The sequence below is a fragment of the Leptopilina boulardi genome, unplaced genomic scaffold (assembly GCF_019393585.1).
Source record: "Leptopilina boulardi isolate dan_hultmark-lab unplaced genomic scaffold, ZJU_Lbou_2.1 LbouV2_341, whole genome shotgun sequence".
Taxonomy (NCBI): domain Eukaryota; kingdom Metazoa; phylum Arthropoda; class Insecta; order Hymenoptera; family Figitidae; genus Leptopilina; species Leptopilina boulardi.
Genome location: NW_026137909.1, coordinates 3238398 through 3255492, shown reverse-complemented (window position 1 = coordinate 3255492; position 17095 = coordinate 3238398). Strand labels below are relative to the sequence as shown.

The following is a 17095-nucleotide window of genomic DNA, read 5'->3' as shown; positions in this document are numbered from 1 at the left end:
TATATTTTTTACGTGCCTTCATTTAAAAAAAAAATAAATAAATTTTATCAATTGCCCGAAGATCTCAATTTTTTTTTTTGCAAAGGATTACTTGACTCTCTATTTTTTTGCTTTATTTATTTTTTATAATTAATTTTCTTTTTATTTATACGTGTAAAATGATTTTTTTTTAAGTATCGAGTCAGTTATCATTGCGTGAGATTTATCTATAAATTATTATTTTGTACATAATTTTTAAAAGTAAAAATGATCTTTTTTATTAATTATACATTTTTTCCGGATAGAGAATAGAGATCTGAAATATTATGACAAGCTCCAGTTGTTTGTCTAACTAAAACAACGTGGTTGAATTACCGAATTATTAATCTACATTACCGGCTGATAATAAAATAGGACAATGAAAATATATAAAAATTATCGACATAGAAATGTACATTGAGGACTGATGGTAAAGCAAGAAATTGATAATATATAAAAATTACCGATATAGAAATCTACATTACCGACAGATGGTAGAACAGGAAAAATGATAATATAAAAAATACAGACATAGAAATCTACATCAACAACTGATGGTATAATAGGAAAATGAAATTAAAAAATTACCGACATAGAAATCTACATTACCAACCGATGGTATAGAGGAACAATTTTTTAAAATTTGAAATTTGTTTAACCATCAGTCGGTTATATCGCTTTCTGTGTCAGTAATTTTTTATATCAGAATGTTCCTGCTCTTACCATCAGTCGATGATATAGATTTCTAGATCGATAATTTTGTATATCATTTGTCTACTTTTACCATCAGTCGATAATGTAGATTTCTATGTCGATAATTTTTATACAATCATTTTTCCTATTTGTACCATCAGTCGATAATGTAGATTTCTGTGTCGGTAATCGATTTTTATTTTTAAAAAAATAAGTTTCAGATCTCTATATTTTAAACGAAAAACGTTAATGGATTTCCTTAACATGAAAACAAATGGATAAATAACAATTAATATTAATAATATTAATAATAAGAATAATTGATCAGAATTTTTAAACTTGGTCGTTTAAAATCGAATTTGCGATTTTTATAAAAATTCATAATTTCAAAAGGAAAAGATAATTAAAATAATTAGAAAAAGCGGTTTAAAAAATATTTTTAACAAATTTTTACTGAAACGTATAAATATTCTATAATATCTATTAGTGAGAATTTTTATTTGAAAAAATTCGACATTAAGAAAATTTTTTTTTCTAATTAAATTTTTTACATCACCGATTTTTATTTAAATAAGAATATTTTTTTCTTTCTTACAAATTTTTAAATACACAATTCGATATTTCGATCACAAAAATCGATTTTAAATGTACCTGGTAAAAAAATTTCGATTAAATTTAATAATAGTAATAATTAAATTTCATTTTTTCAAATGAAAAATCATCTATTGATAATAATAAAAAAAAAAAAAAATTACAGTCGGTAACAATTTCCGATGGACGGTAAGTTACAGACAGTCAATAAAATAGTTTTTTAAAAAAAAAAAAAAGTGGGGGTCTAAACGAAATAACTATTTTCGAAATTACCTCGTACGAGATTTTAATGCTCTGTCGAGAAATAATAATAATTAATAATAATAATAATAATAATAATAGTTTTTAAGAAAAAGAAAAAAAAATAATGAAAGTAAAAGTCGTTGTTATTTTTTTGTTTTTAAGAGCCATAAATAAAATATAATAAGTAGCGACTGGTTACCATAGATTTTAGATAATCGAGTCATAATAAATTGTGAACAATGTGTATTTCGTGCAGAGTGTCTTGATAACTTTTTTTTTATCTCTTTATAAAAGAAGAAAAGTTTTTTTTAAAAAATATTTTGAACAAGAAAAGATCATTTTAAAATTATTTGTTGTGGTTTATTTTCTAATAAACTAATTTTTAATAATATTTCATTTTCATTTGAAAATATTATAAAATTTTATTTTGAATTAAGTGATATTATGTATACTTTTATTTTTAATGACACTCTCTTTCAATTTAGAAAAAAAAACTCAATACTTCGAAATTCGAATAAGTATTTTATATAATAAAATAATAATGTACTTTGTGTTTTAACATTGTAAAACAAGAGTCACCAACAATCGTTTTTTTATTATTATTTGCGTGAACAAAAACGAGATAATATTTACAGATTAAGGACCAAAGATAACAATAACATGCATTTTACAGCACAAAAAAAAACTGAAATAAAGCAAGATTTCTCTTCTATTTTTGTTCTCGAACTTGTAAAGTATTGTCGATATATATCTTGTTCGCACAAAGTAAAACGAGTCAAGAAAAATGCTTTTTAAAAAAAAGTTATCGAATAAATATCCGACTGATGATCGCATTTTTAAAAATGAGATCAGTAAATTTGAAAGTAGATAAAAAAAAATCCATCTGCTCCGTAATATTATTTACTGTGAATAAAAAAAAAAAAAAATTCATTTTTCGATAACTTTTCATTTTGTAATAAACGAGAAAGTTAAATGTTGATTGATAAACTTTCGTCGAACAGAAGAGTGAGATAAACAAAGGAAATTATAAATAAATAATTAATTAACAAAAAAAAATATATATACATACAAATATGTTTTAAGTCAACGAATAATTCATGACGGCAGCCTAATCATATTTATATGAAATCTACGGTCTAATGCCTAGTGTCATTTAAGTCATCTGTAAATATCATAATACCAATTGCCAATTAAGCGTTCATGAATTATTATTTAATATATATATATAATAAATAAATATATAACAATGTATATTTACTATGTGTACACAAAAATATTGACGATAAAAACTGAATTGCTAACACAAAAATACAAATTATATATTATATATATGTATAAATATAAATATATTATATATAGTTAATGTCAAGCTCAAAAAAGATAAATGAAGGAAAAAATGAAAAAACAGTGAGAGCTGATTGTTTCTGTAGATCTTTTAATAAATCCTGCGAATTCTCAATTTGTGGAACTTAATTTTTGTTATTAATTATTTAATTTAAAAAAAAAAACCAACACTGTAAACATGGAGTGTAGTATAAGGTCTAGCGACCTTGAATTCCATGAAAACCTGAAAAAGTCCTTGAATTTTTTTTTTTACCTGGAAAACATGGAAAAGTTTTTGAATTTTTCATCAGGTCCTGGAGTTTTCATATATTTTGTGTAAGAATTTTTTTTCAATCGCGTTTTGAAACACAAATTTTCGTAAATATGTACATATTATGCAAAATTTAAGCCTCGAATTGCACAACTTATTCGACTTTTTTTTCAAATATATGAGAATATTTTAAACTTATTTTAATAAAATGTGATTTATGAGTTTCAATTTAAAATTTCCTGAAATTCAATTATTTCTAAAAAATTTTACTTGAAATCTCCAAAATTTATTTAATTCTAAAAATTTTAACTGCAACTTATTCAAATTTCAGTTAAGGTACATTAATAAAAAATATTTTTCTTAATTTACTTTTAAATTAAATTTAATAATACTTCTTTTTAAATTAATTTATTAAGAAATACTATACACAAAATCTACATATGTTTTAGTTTTCGACAGCCTCCTGCTTTAGTTATCGTCATAAAAGAAAATATAAAATAATTTTCATTTCATCCAATTTTTGGTGGACGATAACTAAAATCTATTAATATTATAATATACAAAATTTATTTAGCTAAGTAGAATTTCTGTTAAATGACAATTCTATTAAGGGTATGCGGGCAAAGGACGTTTTTTTGTGATTTCAAACTTTCTCTGAAATAAAAAATGATTTCGTGTTAAAATTATGGAGCAATGATTTTGTTTGGTACAAGGAATCTCGCAATTCTCACGCAACGTCTGTGTATGTGCCGCTGTCTTTTTTCATTTTCGTTTAAAAATGCAACTTTTTAAACTTCATTTTTTAATAATTTAACGCAGAATTATGTATTTTTCGGAAAACAGCGAGATTCCTTGAACCCAAATCTATCATCCCTCAAAATTTTAGACAGAAATATTTTCTCATTTTAGAGTAAAATGTATACTACCAAAACACATTTTCCCATACTAGGTCACGTGGGAGGTACCCACATACCCTTAAGGCCAGGTCCAAGTGAGGCAGCGCCATCTACATTGAAACTAAAATTTTGGAAAATTTTCAACAGCCTTTTCTTGAAAACAAGAAGGTAAAATGCTTTTTCCTTTATGGATAATTGATTATTGGCAAGATATACACCAGCTAAAACTTTTTTTGAGTTAAAATAATGAAAAAGATTTCATGTCAATAAATTAAATATGAGAACTTTTTTCACAAAAACTGTAACAGTACTTTCTCAGAAATTACAATCAAAAATGCAATTTCCATTTGGAAAATTAATAAACGCTAAAAAATACACGACCTAAGATTTACCAATCACGAAAATAACAAAAAAAAATTTTATTAAATATTTAACATATTGATACTGCTTTACTGATTGTGACAGCCCTTTGGTAGATTATGTATTTCAGGTGGTTAGCAACAGCGCCAATCTCCTCCTTTCGGCAAAACTGCGAAACGTCTGGTGACATATATAACCGGCCAAACGGCTGTCATAATGAGTAAAATATGTTATGTTAAAATACTTTTTTTTGTTATTTTCGTGATTGGTAAATCTTAGGTCGTGTATTTTTTAGCGTTTATTAATTTTCCAAATGGAAATTGCATTTTTGATTGTAATTTCTGAGAAAGTACTGTTACAGTTTTTGTGAAAAAAGTTCTCATATTTAATTTATTGACATGAAATCTTTTTCATTATTTTAACTCAAAAAAAGTTTTAGCTGGTGTATATCTTGCCAATAATCAATTATCCATAAAGGAAAAAGCATTTTACCTTCTTGTTTTCAAGAAAAGGCTGTTGAAAATTTTCCAAAATTTTAGTTTCAATGTAGATGGCGCTGCCTCACTTGGACCTGGCCTTAAATAAAAATTAAATATAAAAAAATTTTATTTCCTAATAAAAGTTTTGTTAAATAGGAATTTTGTTATATAGGAATTCTTTTAATTGGAAATTCTGTTAAATAAAAATAATTTTAAGTGAATATTCGGATAAATAAAAATTTGACAAAAAAACAATTTTGATAAATAAAAATTCTTCTTTATGAAAATTATTCTAGACATAAATTTTATTGAATGGAAATTGTATTATTTGAAAATTCGATATATTTTTAATCTGCTTTATCAAAGTTCAGTTAAATAAAAATTCTATAAAATAAGAATTTTTTTTAAATAGATATTTTTCGATATTAAAATTGAGCTCATTGTAAAATTTACTTTTTTTAAATTCTACTAAATGTAAATTCGATAATTTTTAATTCGACACAACAAAAATTCCGGCAAGTATATAATTTCCATACTTTTTGAGCAAAATACATTCTGCATGCTCTCTAAATCTGAATTAGTAAAAATATTTACTAATTTAAATTAGTGACTCACTTATTGCTTTAGAATTAGTTAAATTTTACTAATTGTTAGTAAAAGTTACTAATAATTAGTAAAATTTCACTAATTTAGAAGCAAAAAGTGAGTCACTAATTCATATTAGTAAACATTTTTACTAATTGACATTTAGAGAGTGTTAGCGCTAGAGACACGCAGCGCCGCACAAAAAATGCGATAACTTTTTTGCTAATTGCGATCAACGAAATTTTAAAACGGTTTTCGAATCCTTATTAAATTTCCTTTCCAATAAACTTTGATCAACTTTCTACGACAACGAGAACATGATTTATTTTTTAAATAAACAATTTTGCAATAACAATTATTAAAAATCAAAAATTTTTAATTTTCAAATTTTCAACTAAAACTGTATCATTTTCTGTGTAAGTATACCAATTTTTTTATAAAGATCCGTTCACTTTGTTCTAAGATATTCATTTTTTAACTTAAGACTACAAAAAAAACTTCAATTGTTTATAACTTTGAGAAATTTAATTTTTTTGAAAAATCCTTTGAGGCAGTTTTTCAACTCATAATAATGTTCTAATTTTCTATATTGCCAAGCAAATACAGTACATCTTTAATTTAGGTGATCCACTTCAGAAATTTTTAATCAAAAATAGAATAGAATTTTCTTACTGAAAATTTTTTTGTTTAATTGATTTTTCAATTTTCATTTAGGGAAATTTCTATTTATCTGTTTTTTCATATATCTACTGTAGCGAATTTTTAATTCAGATTTTTTTGATTTTAACAAAATTTATATGAATTTTTACAGATATTTATTTCAAAGAATTTTTCTATTGATTTAATTTTACTTATCTAAATTTTTATTTAATCGAATTTTCACTTAACTTAATTTCTTATTTAGCAGAACTTTTATTTAGCTAAATTTTTATTTCAACTTAATTTTCTATTAATAAATAGAATTCACTTACATAAAAACTCTATACGAAATGAAAATTTGATTGAATTTGGCTTCGAATCGACTTTAAGGCACAAAAAAATGTATCTTTTCAAAAACGTTTATCCAATGTCAATTCTTTATAAATTGAGTTAAATAATGAAAAAAAAATGTTTTAAAATAAATATATTTGTAAAAATTATTCAAAACTAAATTTGTTTTATGTACTACTTTATCATATAAAAACTCAATAATAAACCAAGTATTTGTGATAAATAAAATAGAATTCTTTAATAAGAATAATTCATGAAAAATATTTTTAAAAAATGTTATTTAGAATATTTCAGAATTTAACTGAAAAAAAATTTTCATCATCTTTGGATTTAAAAAAATTCAAAATTTTTTCTTCTGAACTATTTTTAATTTTTTTTTTGTTAATTTAAAGTAAATTTATAGAATTTTTTTTTCAGATTTTCAATAAAATTTTTGTGTTGAAATTGTCACAAACTTTGAAAATCAGTTTTATAAAAACTTATATTTAAAGTTAATTCCTGTGAAATTGTTGAGTCAAATAATGAAAATAATTTTTAAGTTGGAAGAATTTTTAAAATTTTAGCTCATAAAAATTTAAAACTGTAATCTAAGGCAAAAATAAATTTATTAAAAATTATTCAAAACTAATTTTTTTCTGTTCTTTATCATATAAAAATTAAATAAATTAATCTATCAGTTATTTTTTTACACTATAAAAATCGAAATAAATTTCATTTTATCCGTAAAAAGTTGCACTCATTGAAAAAAGTCCTACACTCCGTTGAATTAGTATCAATTTATTAATTCCACTTAATAAAAATGAATTCAATTATAAGATTCGTTCCACTGGAAATTTAAACTAGATTTTGAAATTTTTTATTTGAAACTTTTTTAAATAGTTGAATTAAAAAAAAAATAAAATTATTAAAAATAATTGAATTTTGGAAGAGATACAGTTGAATTTTTTTTTTAGAAATAATTGAATTTCAAAAAATTTTAATTTATCAGAATATTTTTAAGGAAGTTCTCTCGCAAACAGAAATGACGAAGAGTTAATTATCAAACTTGATAAACTGATAGATAATGGTTTAAAGAAGATATAGTTAAATTTTTAGAGGTCTAGGTGGATTTTGACAAAAGATATAAATAATTTTCTTTTTTCACATTTAACACGGGTTCTTATGGGAAATTGAATTTTTTGGTCTGAAATCTCAAATTGTGAAAAATCTGACGAAAAGATATTACTGGAACTTTATATACATAAAGTTTAATAGCCAATGTTCACTTACTTTTAATAAAATTGATCAGACCTGGCTTAGGAGACTCACAATTAATTATTTTGTCTAAAAAAACACCGTATTTTGACAATCAGAAATTACTTAGCACAACGCTTGGCAACGTTGCGTCTTGTAGGTTAGGTATAGAAAAAGCGCGAAATTTCAAAGTAATATAAGTAGTATATACATATAATAGTATATTCTTCAAAGATTCATAATAATGAATAATAATTTGAATTTGCTTATAAAAAATTAAGATTTTTAAAATAATAAATTATTATTATTTAACGAAAATAAATCAAACAATAGCAGACGACACGAAACGGAACGGGGGAAATATAATCCAACGTTGCCAAGCGTTGAGCTAGTACTACGTGATACAAATGAAAACTTAAATGGGCATTGATTTGACTGACGTTGGAGGGGGAGAACTTCCTTAAATTTCAGATAACAATTAAATTTTGCAGAATTTTTAATTAAAAATTGTTTTAAATAATTAAATTTTCGAAGAATTTAATGAAAATTATTGGTTAAAAATAATTTAACAATTAGTTATTATAGTTTTCTGTTCTAATCCTATATGATTAAACGTGATTAAATGAAGTAACACAAAAAAAATTTGTTTTTGTACCAAAAGGTTATTTTTTTTTATTATTTTTTTTATACATTAACAAACTCTATACTTTGCTTGGGAACAGCATCTGTAACACAAGAAAAAAGAAATATTATAAATTATGAACTTTAAAGTAAACATTTTCATAATTTAATTATGACAAAAAGTATTAAAATATTTTAAGAAAATAATAAGAATCCTGAATTTTTTATTCATGGTTATTAAACTATCATCTTGATAAAAAAAAATAATACTAAATAGAATATAAATAAAATTCAATCATAATAGAATAAACAGCAAATTTTGTTTCTAATAAAAATAAAAATGAAGTGATTTGAAATCTTACAATTCTTATGCGATGTCCCATCGCTTTAGCAGGCAAATTTCTCTTGAATTTTGCTCGAACTGATCCACTGTTACCATGAGGACGTGTAACTTTACCCCAGATAGCACGAACTTTTGTTTTTTTCGTCTTATTGCCGGGAACTGGGGTCTTATTTTTCGCCTATAATCAAATAATTTAAATTAATATGATTATCAATCAATTTATTTATTGTTTATATTTACAGTCAGTTGGGGTAAATTGGGACAAAATCGCTATTTTTCACAAATTACTTAAGTTTCTTTCTTTAAAAGGTAATATTTGCGGGTTTATTTTTTTTAAGTTGTTATTAACATTCCCAGGATTAATTTTATGTAGCAGAAAAAAATTTAGATAAGCTTTAAACACATGAAACTGTCCCCATTTACCCCAAAATTTAGAAAATTTCATAAAAATTTGGGGTAAATGGGAACAGCATAGTTTCTAAGCAAGTTTTAAGAAAAAAGTTTCCTTAAATATATTACTGTATTAAGTGATGAAAAAACTTGAAAAAAATTGTAGTAGGGTCATTCCATTTTATTTCACCTATAATAGTCGTTGCGGCCTATTTTTAGAAAAATTTGGTATTTTGTATTAATGACTTTTAATATCCGTACAATTCATTTTTGACAATTATTTTATGAAATTTTTTTTATTTACGTTGAAATTTATTTTTTAAGTTGAGTTGAACGGAAAATAGGTTAGTTTGATAGCTTTGGAAATTTTATAAAAAAGAACAGAAATAATTTAGTTATTAAATTTTTTTTCATTGATATTTGTTGAAAATAGTCTAATTTACCAATGTTAATTGATAATTGTGTAAAAAAGGTCAAAATACTACGTGAAAATTAATATTCAAACTTACTTGTAAAATGTCCAAATTTGTCACATTTTATTTATATTTTCCAAGAAAGTTTATAAATATTATAAAATTTATTATTAACTAACAATAAGTACTTTCCATGTACTTTCACATGATATGTTGGCTTTTTATTTTTATAATATAGAAAAATGTGAAATTTTACCATGAATATTGAACTTTTCAGGATTTTATCAGATTTTGAACACTTATATCTTCGCAGGCGATTAATGAAAAAATCCCATTTTGGTATTAAAATTTAAGTTAAGTTTTCTTTATTTATCTTATCAAAATTTGATGATGGAGAACGAGCTACTTTTTATTTTTATTCACTTTAAAAAATCCACCTTAAAATACGAATTTAAAGATTAAAAAACAAGTAATTTTATAAAACTGAAGTTGGTTTTCTCAATATAGATTTATTTGTATGAATTTTATTTATAAAAATACTTGTTTTTTAACACTTCAAATTTGTATTTTACGGTGAATTTTTTAGAGTGAATAAAAATAAAAAATAGCTCGTTCTCCATCACCAAATTTTGATAAGATGAATAAAGAAGATTTAACTTAAATTTTAAAACCAAAATGAGATTTTTTCATTAATCGCCTGCGAAGATATAAGTGTTCAAAATCTGATAAAATCCTGAAAAGTTCAACATTAAAAGTAAAATTTCACATATTTCTATATTATAAAAATAAAAAGCCAACATTATCATGTGAAAGTACTTGGAAAGTACTTATTGTTAGGTAGTAATGAATTTTATAATATTTATAAACTTTCTTGGAAAATATAAATAAAATGTGACAAATTTTGACATTTTACAAGTAAGTTTGAATATTAATTTTCACGTAGTATTTTAACCTTTTTTACACAATTATCAATTAACATTGGTAAATTAGACTATTTTCAACAAATATCAATGAAAAAAAAATTTAATAACTAAATTATTTCTGTTCTTTTTTATAAAATTTCCAAAGTTGTCAAACTAACCTATTTTCCGTGCAACTCAACTTAAAAACTAAATTTCAACGTAAATAAAAAAAAATTCATAAAATAATTGTCAAAAATGAATTGTACGGATGTTCAAAGTCATTAATACGAAATATCAAATTTTTCTAAAAATAGGCTGCAACGACTATAGGTGAAATAAAATGGAATGACCCATAAAAATGAAAAATTCAAGTGAATTTCTGTTATAGTAGTCATAAGGAATAAGAAAAAAAATTGGTATGATTTTTAAGTCTGTTTTTTTTTAAAAAACGAGACAAAATACTGGAACAGTTTGACTTTGATTTTTAAGTTTTTATGCATTGAGCGATAAACTTTTTGCTTCCTCGTGGAGGAAGCTTTGTAGTCCTTTCGTTTATAAAAATTTTCAAAGTGGCGGAAACAAATTTTTTTCTATATAGAAACATGTTATATGAGATCCTGATCAATTGTCCGGATGTATGTATGTGTGTGTGGATCCCTTTTTTTTAGAAGATAACTTTAACAGGTTTCAATGGATTTAGATAAACTTTGGTAGGCTCATTTATCATATTATTATCTCAAATCTGACCAAAGGATTTTGAAAAATACCCCCAAAAAAAAATTTTATCGTCTTTTTTCAAAAAAATTTTTTTTAATCGAAAAAATTTTTAAATAGAAAAATTTAAGGTTATATATTATAAAATCGTATTCCTTACGTCAAGACGAATCGATTGATATATATAAAGTATACATTTGAGGTAAATTTAAAGAATTAATGAAAGTTAAAAAATCAAAAATTCACATTTTGGCAATAAAATTTTGTGATTTTTTAAATTGAAGTTTATATATGAAATAATTGTATTCCTTGCATGAAAACGAATCGAAAGTATACATTTGAGGTAAATTTAATAAATTAATGAAAGATAAAAAAAAAAAATTCCCATGTTAGCTGAAAAATTTTGTATTTATTTAAATTCAAGTTTAAATATAAAATAATTGTGTTTCTTGCATTTAAACAAACCGATATAATTGTAAATAATTATAAATTATATATTATTTTTCATTAATTTTTAGAAATTTCAGCTAAAATGTGAATTTTTTTTTAACTTTCATTAATTTATTAAATTTAACTCAAATGTATAGGTACTCAAATGTTTATATTATTATATTATTTTTGTATGTTTATGTCAATGTTACTGCTTTCTCCACGAGGAAGTAAAATTTTCATGTAATGAACATCTGAATTTACAACTTTTTTTATCTTGCTGCCAATTGTCAAGATAAAAGCTTGGCAATACTAAAAACCTCTTGCAGGTGATCTGAGGTTAAAATATTGACGTTGAACTTAATTTTAAAACTGTAAATTAAGCTCCAACACTTCTTGTTCCCATTTACCTCAACTGATCCTATTTTACTGAGATAGAGAAATTTTTTGTTTTTTTTAAATGATTCATTACCTTATAAACATACACGCATCGTTTTCCAATATAAAAATCGGAATCATTTATTGATCGTGCTCCTTCAACTTTTAAAAGGGCCGTACTTTCATGTTGATTTCTCAAGCCTCTTTTGTAACCAGTGAAAATAGCCTTTGCATATAACCGGCCGTGCCTTTTGAAAGGCCTTCTCTTTAGCGGAACTGATTCCGCTGCCGGCTTTGCTGGCTTTGTTTTTGATTTGCCTGTCTGTTCAGCCATTTCTGTAAAATTTTCAAAATATAAATATAAAGTTCACACGCAGCATCTCTAAATTTTTATCAATATTAATAATTTTTTCCTCAATAACAGGTCTCGCATCGACTTTAAAGCACAAAAAAAAGTCGATTTTTTTATTTTAAAATTTAATTGGTTAATGAATATTTTACTTTAAATAATTAGTGTTATTAGATATTAAATTCATTTTATAAATTCTGTAATGAAAATAATTCTATAAAAATATCAAGAAACTTTAAAAAGGAAAAATTTCTAAAAAAAAATTCTTAAAGTTCCATTTTTATAATTTTTTCAAGTCTGATATAAGCAATTTATTAGAATTAAAAATTTTGTCATAGTTTTTAGTTTTTATGGTTAAAAAAATTTCAAGCAATACTTAATCAGGTTTTAGAGATTTTTAAATAATTTTTTTTTAAATAATAATGATTTTGTAAGTTATTAAAATTTTTTTTAGAAATAATTGAATTTCAAAACATTTTGTTAATTTTCAGACAATAATTAAATTTTACAGAACTAAAAATAATTTATCAAATAATTTTAGATAACATTTTTTTTTAAGTAATTGAATTTTTAAAGATTTACAATTCAGATTTTTGAAATTAATTGAACTTCAAGTGATTTTTAATTAAAATTTTTTTTTGATAATTTCACTAAAAAATTTATTAAAAATTGCAGACAAAAATAGAATAATTTGAAAACCATTTTTAAGTTAAAAATAGTTTCCGATAGTTGAATTTTCAAAAAATATTATAAAAATCATTAAAAATAATTGAAATTTTTTTGCAAATAATTAAATTTTAAGTAAATTTGATTAAAAATTTTTTTGGTAATTTTATTTGCTAATTTTTTTTTAAATTATAAACAATTATAAAAATTTTATAAAAATTTTAATTGAAAAATAGTTGAAGAAAATTGAATTTATCAAGAATTTCATTAAAATTATTAAAATAACTAATTTAGTGAAAAATTTGTTAAATAATTTAAATAAAGAAGATTTGCATTGTATACTTGTATACATATTTAGTTTAAATTTTTTTTTTTAAATTTAAAAAAAAGTCGACAATAATTAAATATTACAGAATTGAAAATAATTTATTAAATAATTTTAGATAACATTTTTTTTTAAGTAATTGAATTTTTAAATATTTACAATTCAGATTTTTCAAATTAATTGAACTTCAAGTGATTTTTAATTGAAATTTTTAGTGATTTATGTTCATGAAGAATTTTTTTTAGAAATTAAAGACAAAAATTGAATTTCAAATGTTTTTTTTATTAAAAAATTGCTTTCGAATAATTGAATTTTTTGAAGAATATTATAAAAATAATTTAAAATCATTAAACTTTAGAAGAGTTACAGTTGATATTTTTAGATGTTTTTTTTTTTGAAAATAATTGAATTCAAATGATTTTTAGAATTTTTTGTTGATTTCTGTTGCATGAAAAAATTTATTAAAAATTAAAGACATAAATTGTATTTAAAAATTTTTTAATTGAAAAATATTTTGAGATAATTGAATTTTCAAAGAATATTATAAAAATTATTGAAGAATTATAATTGAAATTATTAAATTTATTTTTAGAATTAAAAAGTTTTTAAATAAAATAAAAGTAAAATAATAAACAAAAATATTTGGAAATACTAAAATAATAAAATTAATTATAAAATAAATAATAGAAATAACTTTTAAAATATAATATTCAACTATAATTATAATTATATTTGAATATAATTTCATTCAAAAATTCAAAATAGATCGTTAATATTATTTTTTAATAAAAAAATTATTAATTTCAGAGACAACAATTTTTATTTAACAATGATTGATTCATTATTATATTAAAAACAAAATTTAACAGAAAAATAAAAAAAAATAACATCACAATTATTTGTAAGTCGTTTTCATTTCTAAAACTAATAAAAAACGCGCCTACTAAAAAAAAAAATTGGCAAAATTATTAAAACAAAACATTGTTTTTAGTGAATATTTTGAAAAAATCAAGACTATTACATGTATCTAAAAAAGAAAATTACAAAAATTTATAAAAGAAAATCAAAAGGTGCAAGTGTCACACTTTTAAGGTTATGGTTGTTTTGAAAAGTACGTAAACAATATTTCTTTTATATTTTCAAAAAGAATAACACCATAAAAAAGATGTTTTTGAAATTAAAAAATTATTGTGAGTATATAGAAAAAAAAACACTTTTAAAAATTAGAAATTTACTATTTAGAAGAAACACATTTTTCACAATAAAATGACACTACAATCAAGATTGCATTTACAATCCAACAAAATCAAAAGTAAAAATACATCATCTATAACAAAACAATAGAAAATAACACTTTGCACAAAATGAATTTTCAATATAAATTTATAGTTTTCGATTTTCTTTGATGATTTTTGTAAATTTCGTTAAAAATTTTTTATAAATTTTATTAAATGAAACTCACCGACTTCTTACACGGCGTGAAAAGAAAAGAAACGCAATTAGAAAAGAAGACGAGCTCTAGTGGCCATTCTCAAACCTACTATTGTTAGTAATTTATTTACTGTCGATAAGGTAGATATTTGATTTTGTCTACAGGGATGGGTACCTATCATAATTCAGGTAGGAAGGAAGATCTGAAATTCAACAGTCCGTTTCGGATTAAGGGCTCTCTCTCACAGAAGAAGATTTTAGCAGATCAGCAAAATAGATTTAAACCAATCAAAATGTAGTTTCTTGCGGCAAGACAATATTTTCCGTAAGAGACTTCATTTTGATTGGTTAAAATCTATTCTGCAAATGTGCTCACTGTGATAGAGCCCTAATTCGGTGTTTACCCTGCTCTAGTGAAAATTTAGTGACTTTATTGTTAAAATTAAAAGTTACTATAAAATGACTAAATTTTCAACAGAGCGAGTGGGGACAATGAAAACCAAACAAACGCCTACATAATAATAAAGAGTTACGTTTACGTTACGTTTCTATTCTGCTCAGGCCTTTAATGGTGCGTCTCCAATAGGAACCTTAGGCTGGTTCCACAATGGGCTCGACGTAAGGTAAACGCAGCGTTGACGCGACGCATCCCAATGCTAATCAAGGGCTTTCTCCAATAGGATCCTAAACTCTTGCGTTGCGTATGCATTGCGTCGGTTGCTATTGGCAACCAATGCTAAAATCAACGCGTCAGTCACGCAACGCAAAAGTTTAGGTTCCTATTGGAGAAAGGCCTTCAAATGGGGATGCGTCGCGTCAACGCTGCGTTTGCCTTGCGTCGAGCCCATTGTGGAACCAGCCTTAGATCATTCGTAAACGTAGACGTAAGACGTCACCAATGCTAAATTAAATGGGAACCAACGCGACGTATACGCAACGCTTGTTCTTAGGCTGGTTCCACAATGGAGCAAAACGCAGACGCGTCTCATCGCAATGCTAAGCAAATGGGGCTGCGTCCCCTTTGCGTGGCGTTTGGCTCCATTTTGGAACTAGCCTTAGGGTCCCATTGGGAGCGCAACATAAAGGCCTTTCTCCAATACGTTTCAAAATGTTTGCGTTGCGTGACTGACGCGTTGGTTTGCAAGCGCAGTGACGTCATCAAAGAATTGATACCAATCGTGAACAAAAAGTTTGTATTATGATTTTAATACACTGAATTTTTTAATTATAAATATTAAAAAATTAAAATTATTAAAAGCCGTCGAGAAACATTTGCATTAAAAATTGTAAAGTTGGAAAACAGGGACAAGAGAAACCTAAACCATACTTTTTGCTCGCGATTGGTATCAATGCTTTGATGACGTCACTTCGCTTGCGAACAAACGTGTCAGACACGCAACGCAAACATTTTGGAACATATTGGAGAAGGCGGTTCCAGAATAGGTGCAAAAGCCAAGTACAAGTGCAAGTCCAAATGTAAATCCCATTGGTGCAAGAGAGATAGATAGACTACTTATCTCACTTGCACTCATAGGATTTGGACTTGTACTTGACTTTTGCACCTATTCTGGAACTGCCTTTTCTGATTAGTCCAGTAGTGGGGACCGGGACAAAACAACTCGTTGTTTGATGGAGAATTTACACGTTCGGCAAAAAATTTTCCTCACTTTGCATTTTCCGAAATACACTTACCTGATTAGTTGTCCACAATGAATCAGATTCTGGACAACCAATCAGGTAAGTGTATTTCGGAAAATGCAAAGTGAAGAAAATTTTTTACCGAAGGTGTAAATGCTCCATGATTGTTTCCAACCTACGCTTATGGGTAATAACACAGTTACTCACATAACGCAGTTTGACGTTTCGCTATAGACCTTTTCATGCTGATCATTCTGTCCTCTTCCAACTCATGCGTCATTGTATGCGCTAAGCAAGCGCTAAGATAAGGACAGATCGATCAGCATGAAAATATCTATTCTCCCAATTTATTATAATAATTTTTTATAATATGTAATTTGCCGTGTTCAGGCACAATAAAAGTAAAAATTATTTTTTTACACACTTAATTGAAACTAAACACGGCAAAATTACCACATTATTGGGATGTCCGTTACTGTGAAGCGCTCTCTGTTGGACAAATTTTTAACCCTTGAAAGTAGGATGTTTGTCAATTTTTGTCCAGTTTAAACCAATCAGAGTAACTTTCAGACATAGTGGTGAAAAATGGTACTACTGAACGTAGGATAAAATGCTAAGCCACGCCCCCAGCGGACATCCCAATAAAATATAATAATAATAATTAATTTTGTGGAATTGTGTAACGTCAAACTACGTGACTCGATCCAAAAATAAAATTTCATTTAAAAAAACAATTCGTCGAACGTCAATGCCAGAAGTTTTTTTTACCTATTTATTTAATTTGATCGAATTCATCGAGTGGTCACCAATTCAA

The 17095-nt window shown here is 24.6% G+C and overlaps 1 protein-coding gene across 1 annotated transcript; it reads right to left on the bottom strand.

Annotated features, from left to right (window-relative positions):
- Positions 1 to 8324: 8324 nt before the first annotated feature.
- LOC127285818 (60S ribosomal protein L35a) lies at positions 8325 to 14830 on the bottom strand. The gene is made up of 4 exons (XM_051312006.1): positions 14675 to 14830; positions 11967 to 12208; positions 8666 to 8824; positions 8325 to 8407 (listed from the first exon to the last, which is right to left on the bottom strand). The coding sequence occupies exons 2-4, from the start codon at positions 12204 to 12206 to the stop codon at positions 8384 to 8386; spliced, it is 423 nt and encodes a 140-aa protein (XP_051167963.1). The 5' UTR covers positions 12207 to 12208; positions 14675 to 14830; the 3' UTR covers positions 8325 to 8383.
- Between the last annotated feature and the right edge of the window lie 2265 nt (positions 14831 to 17095).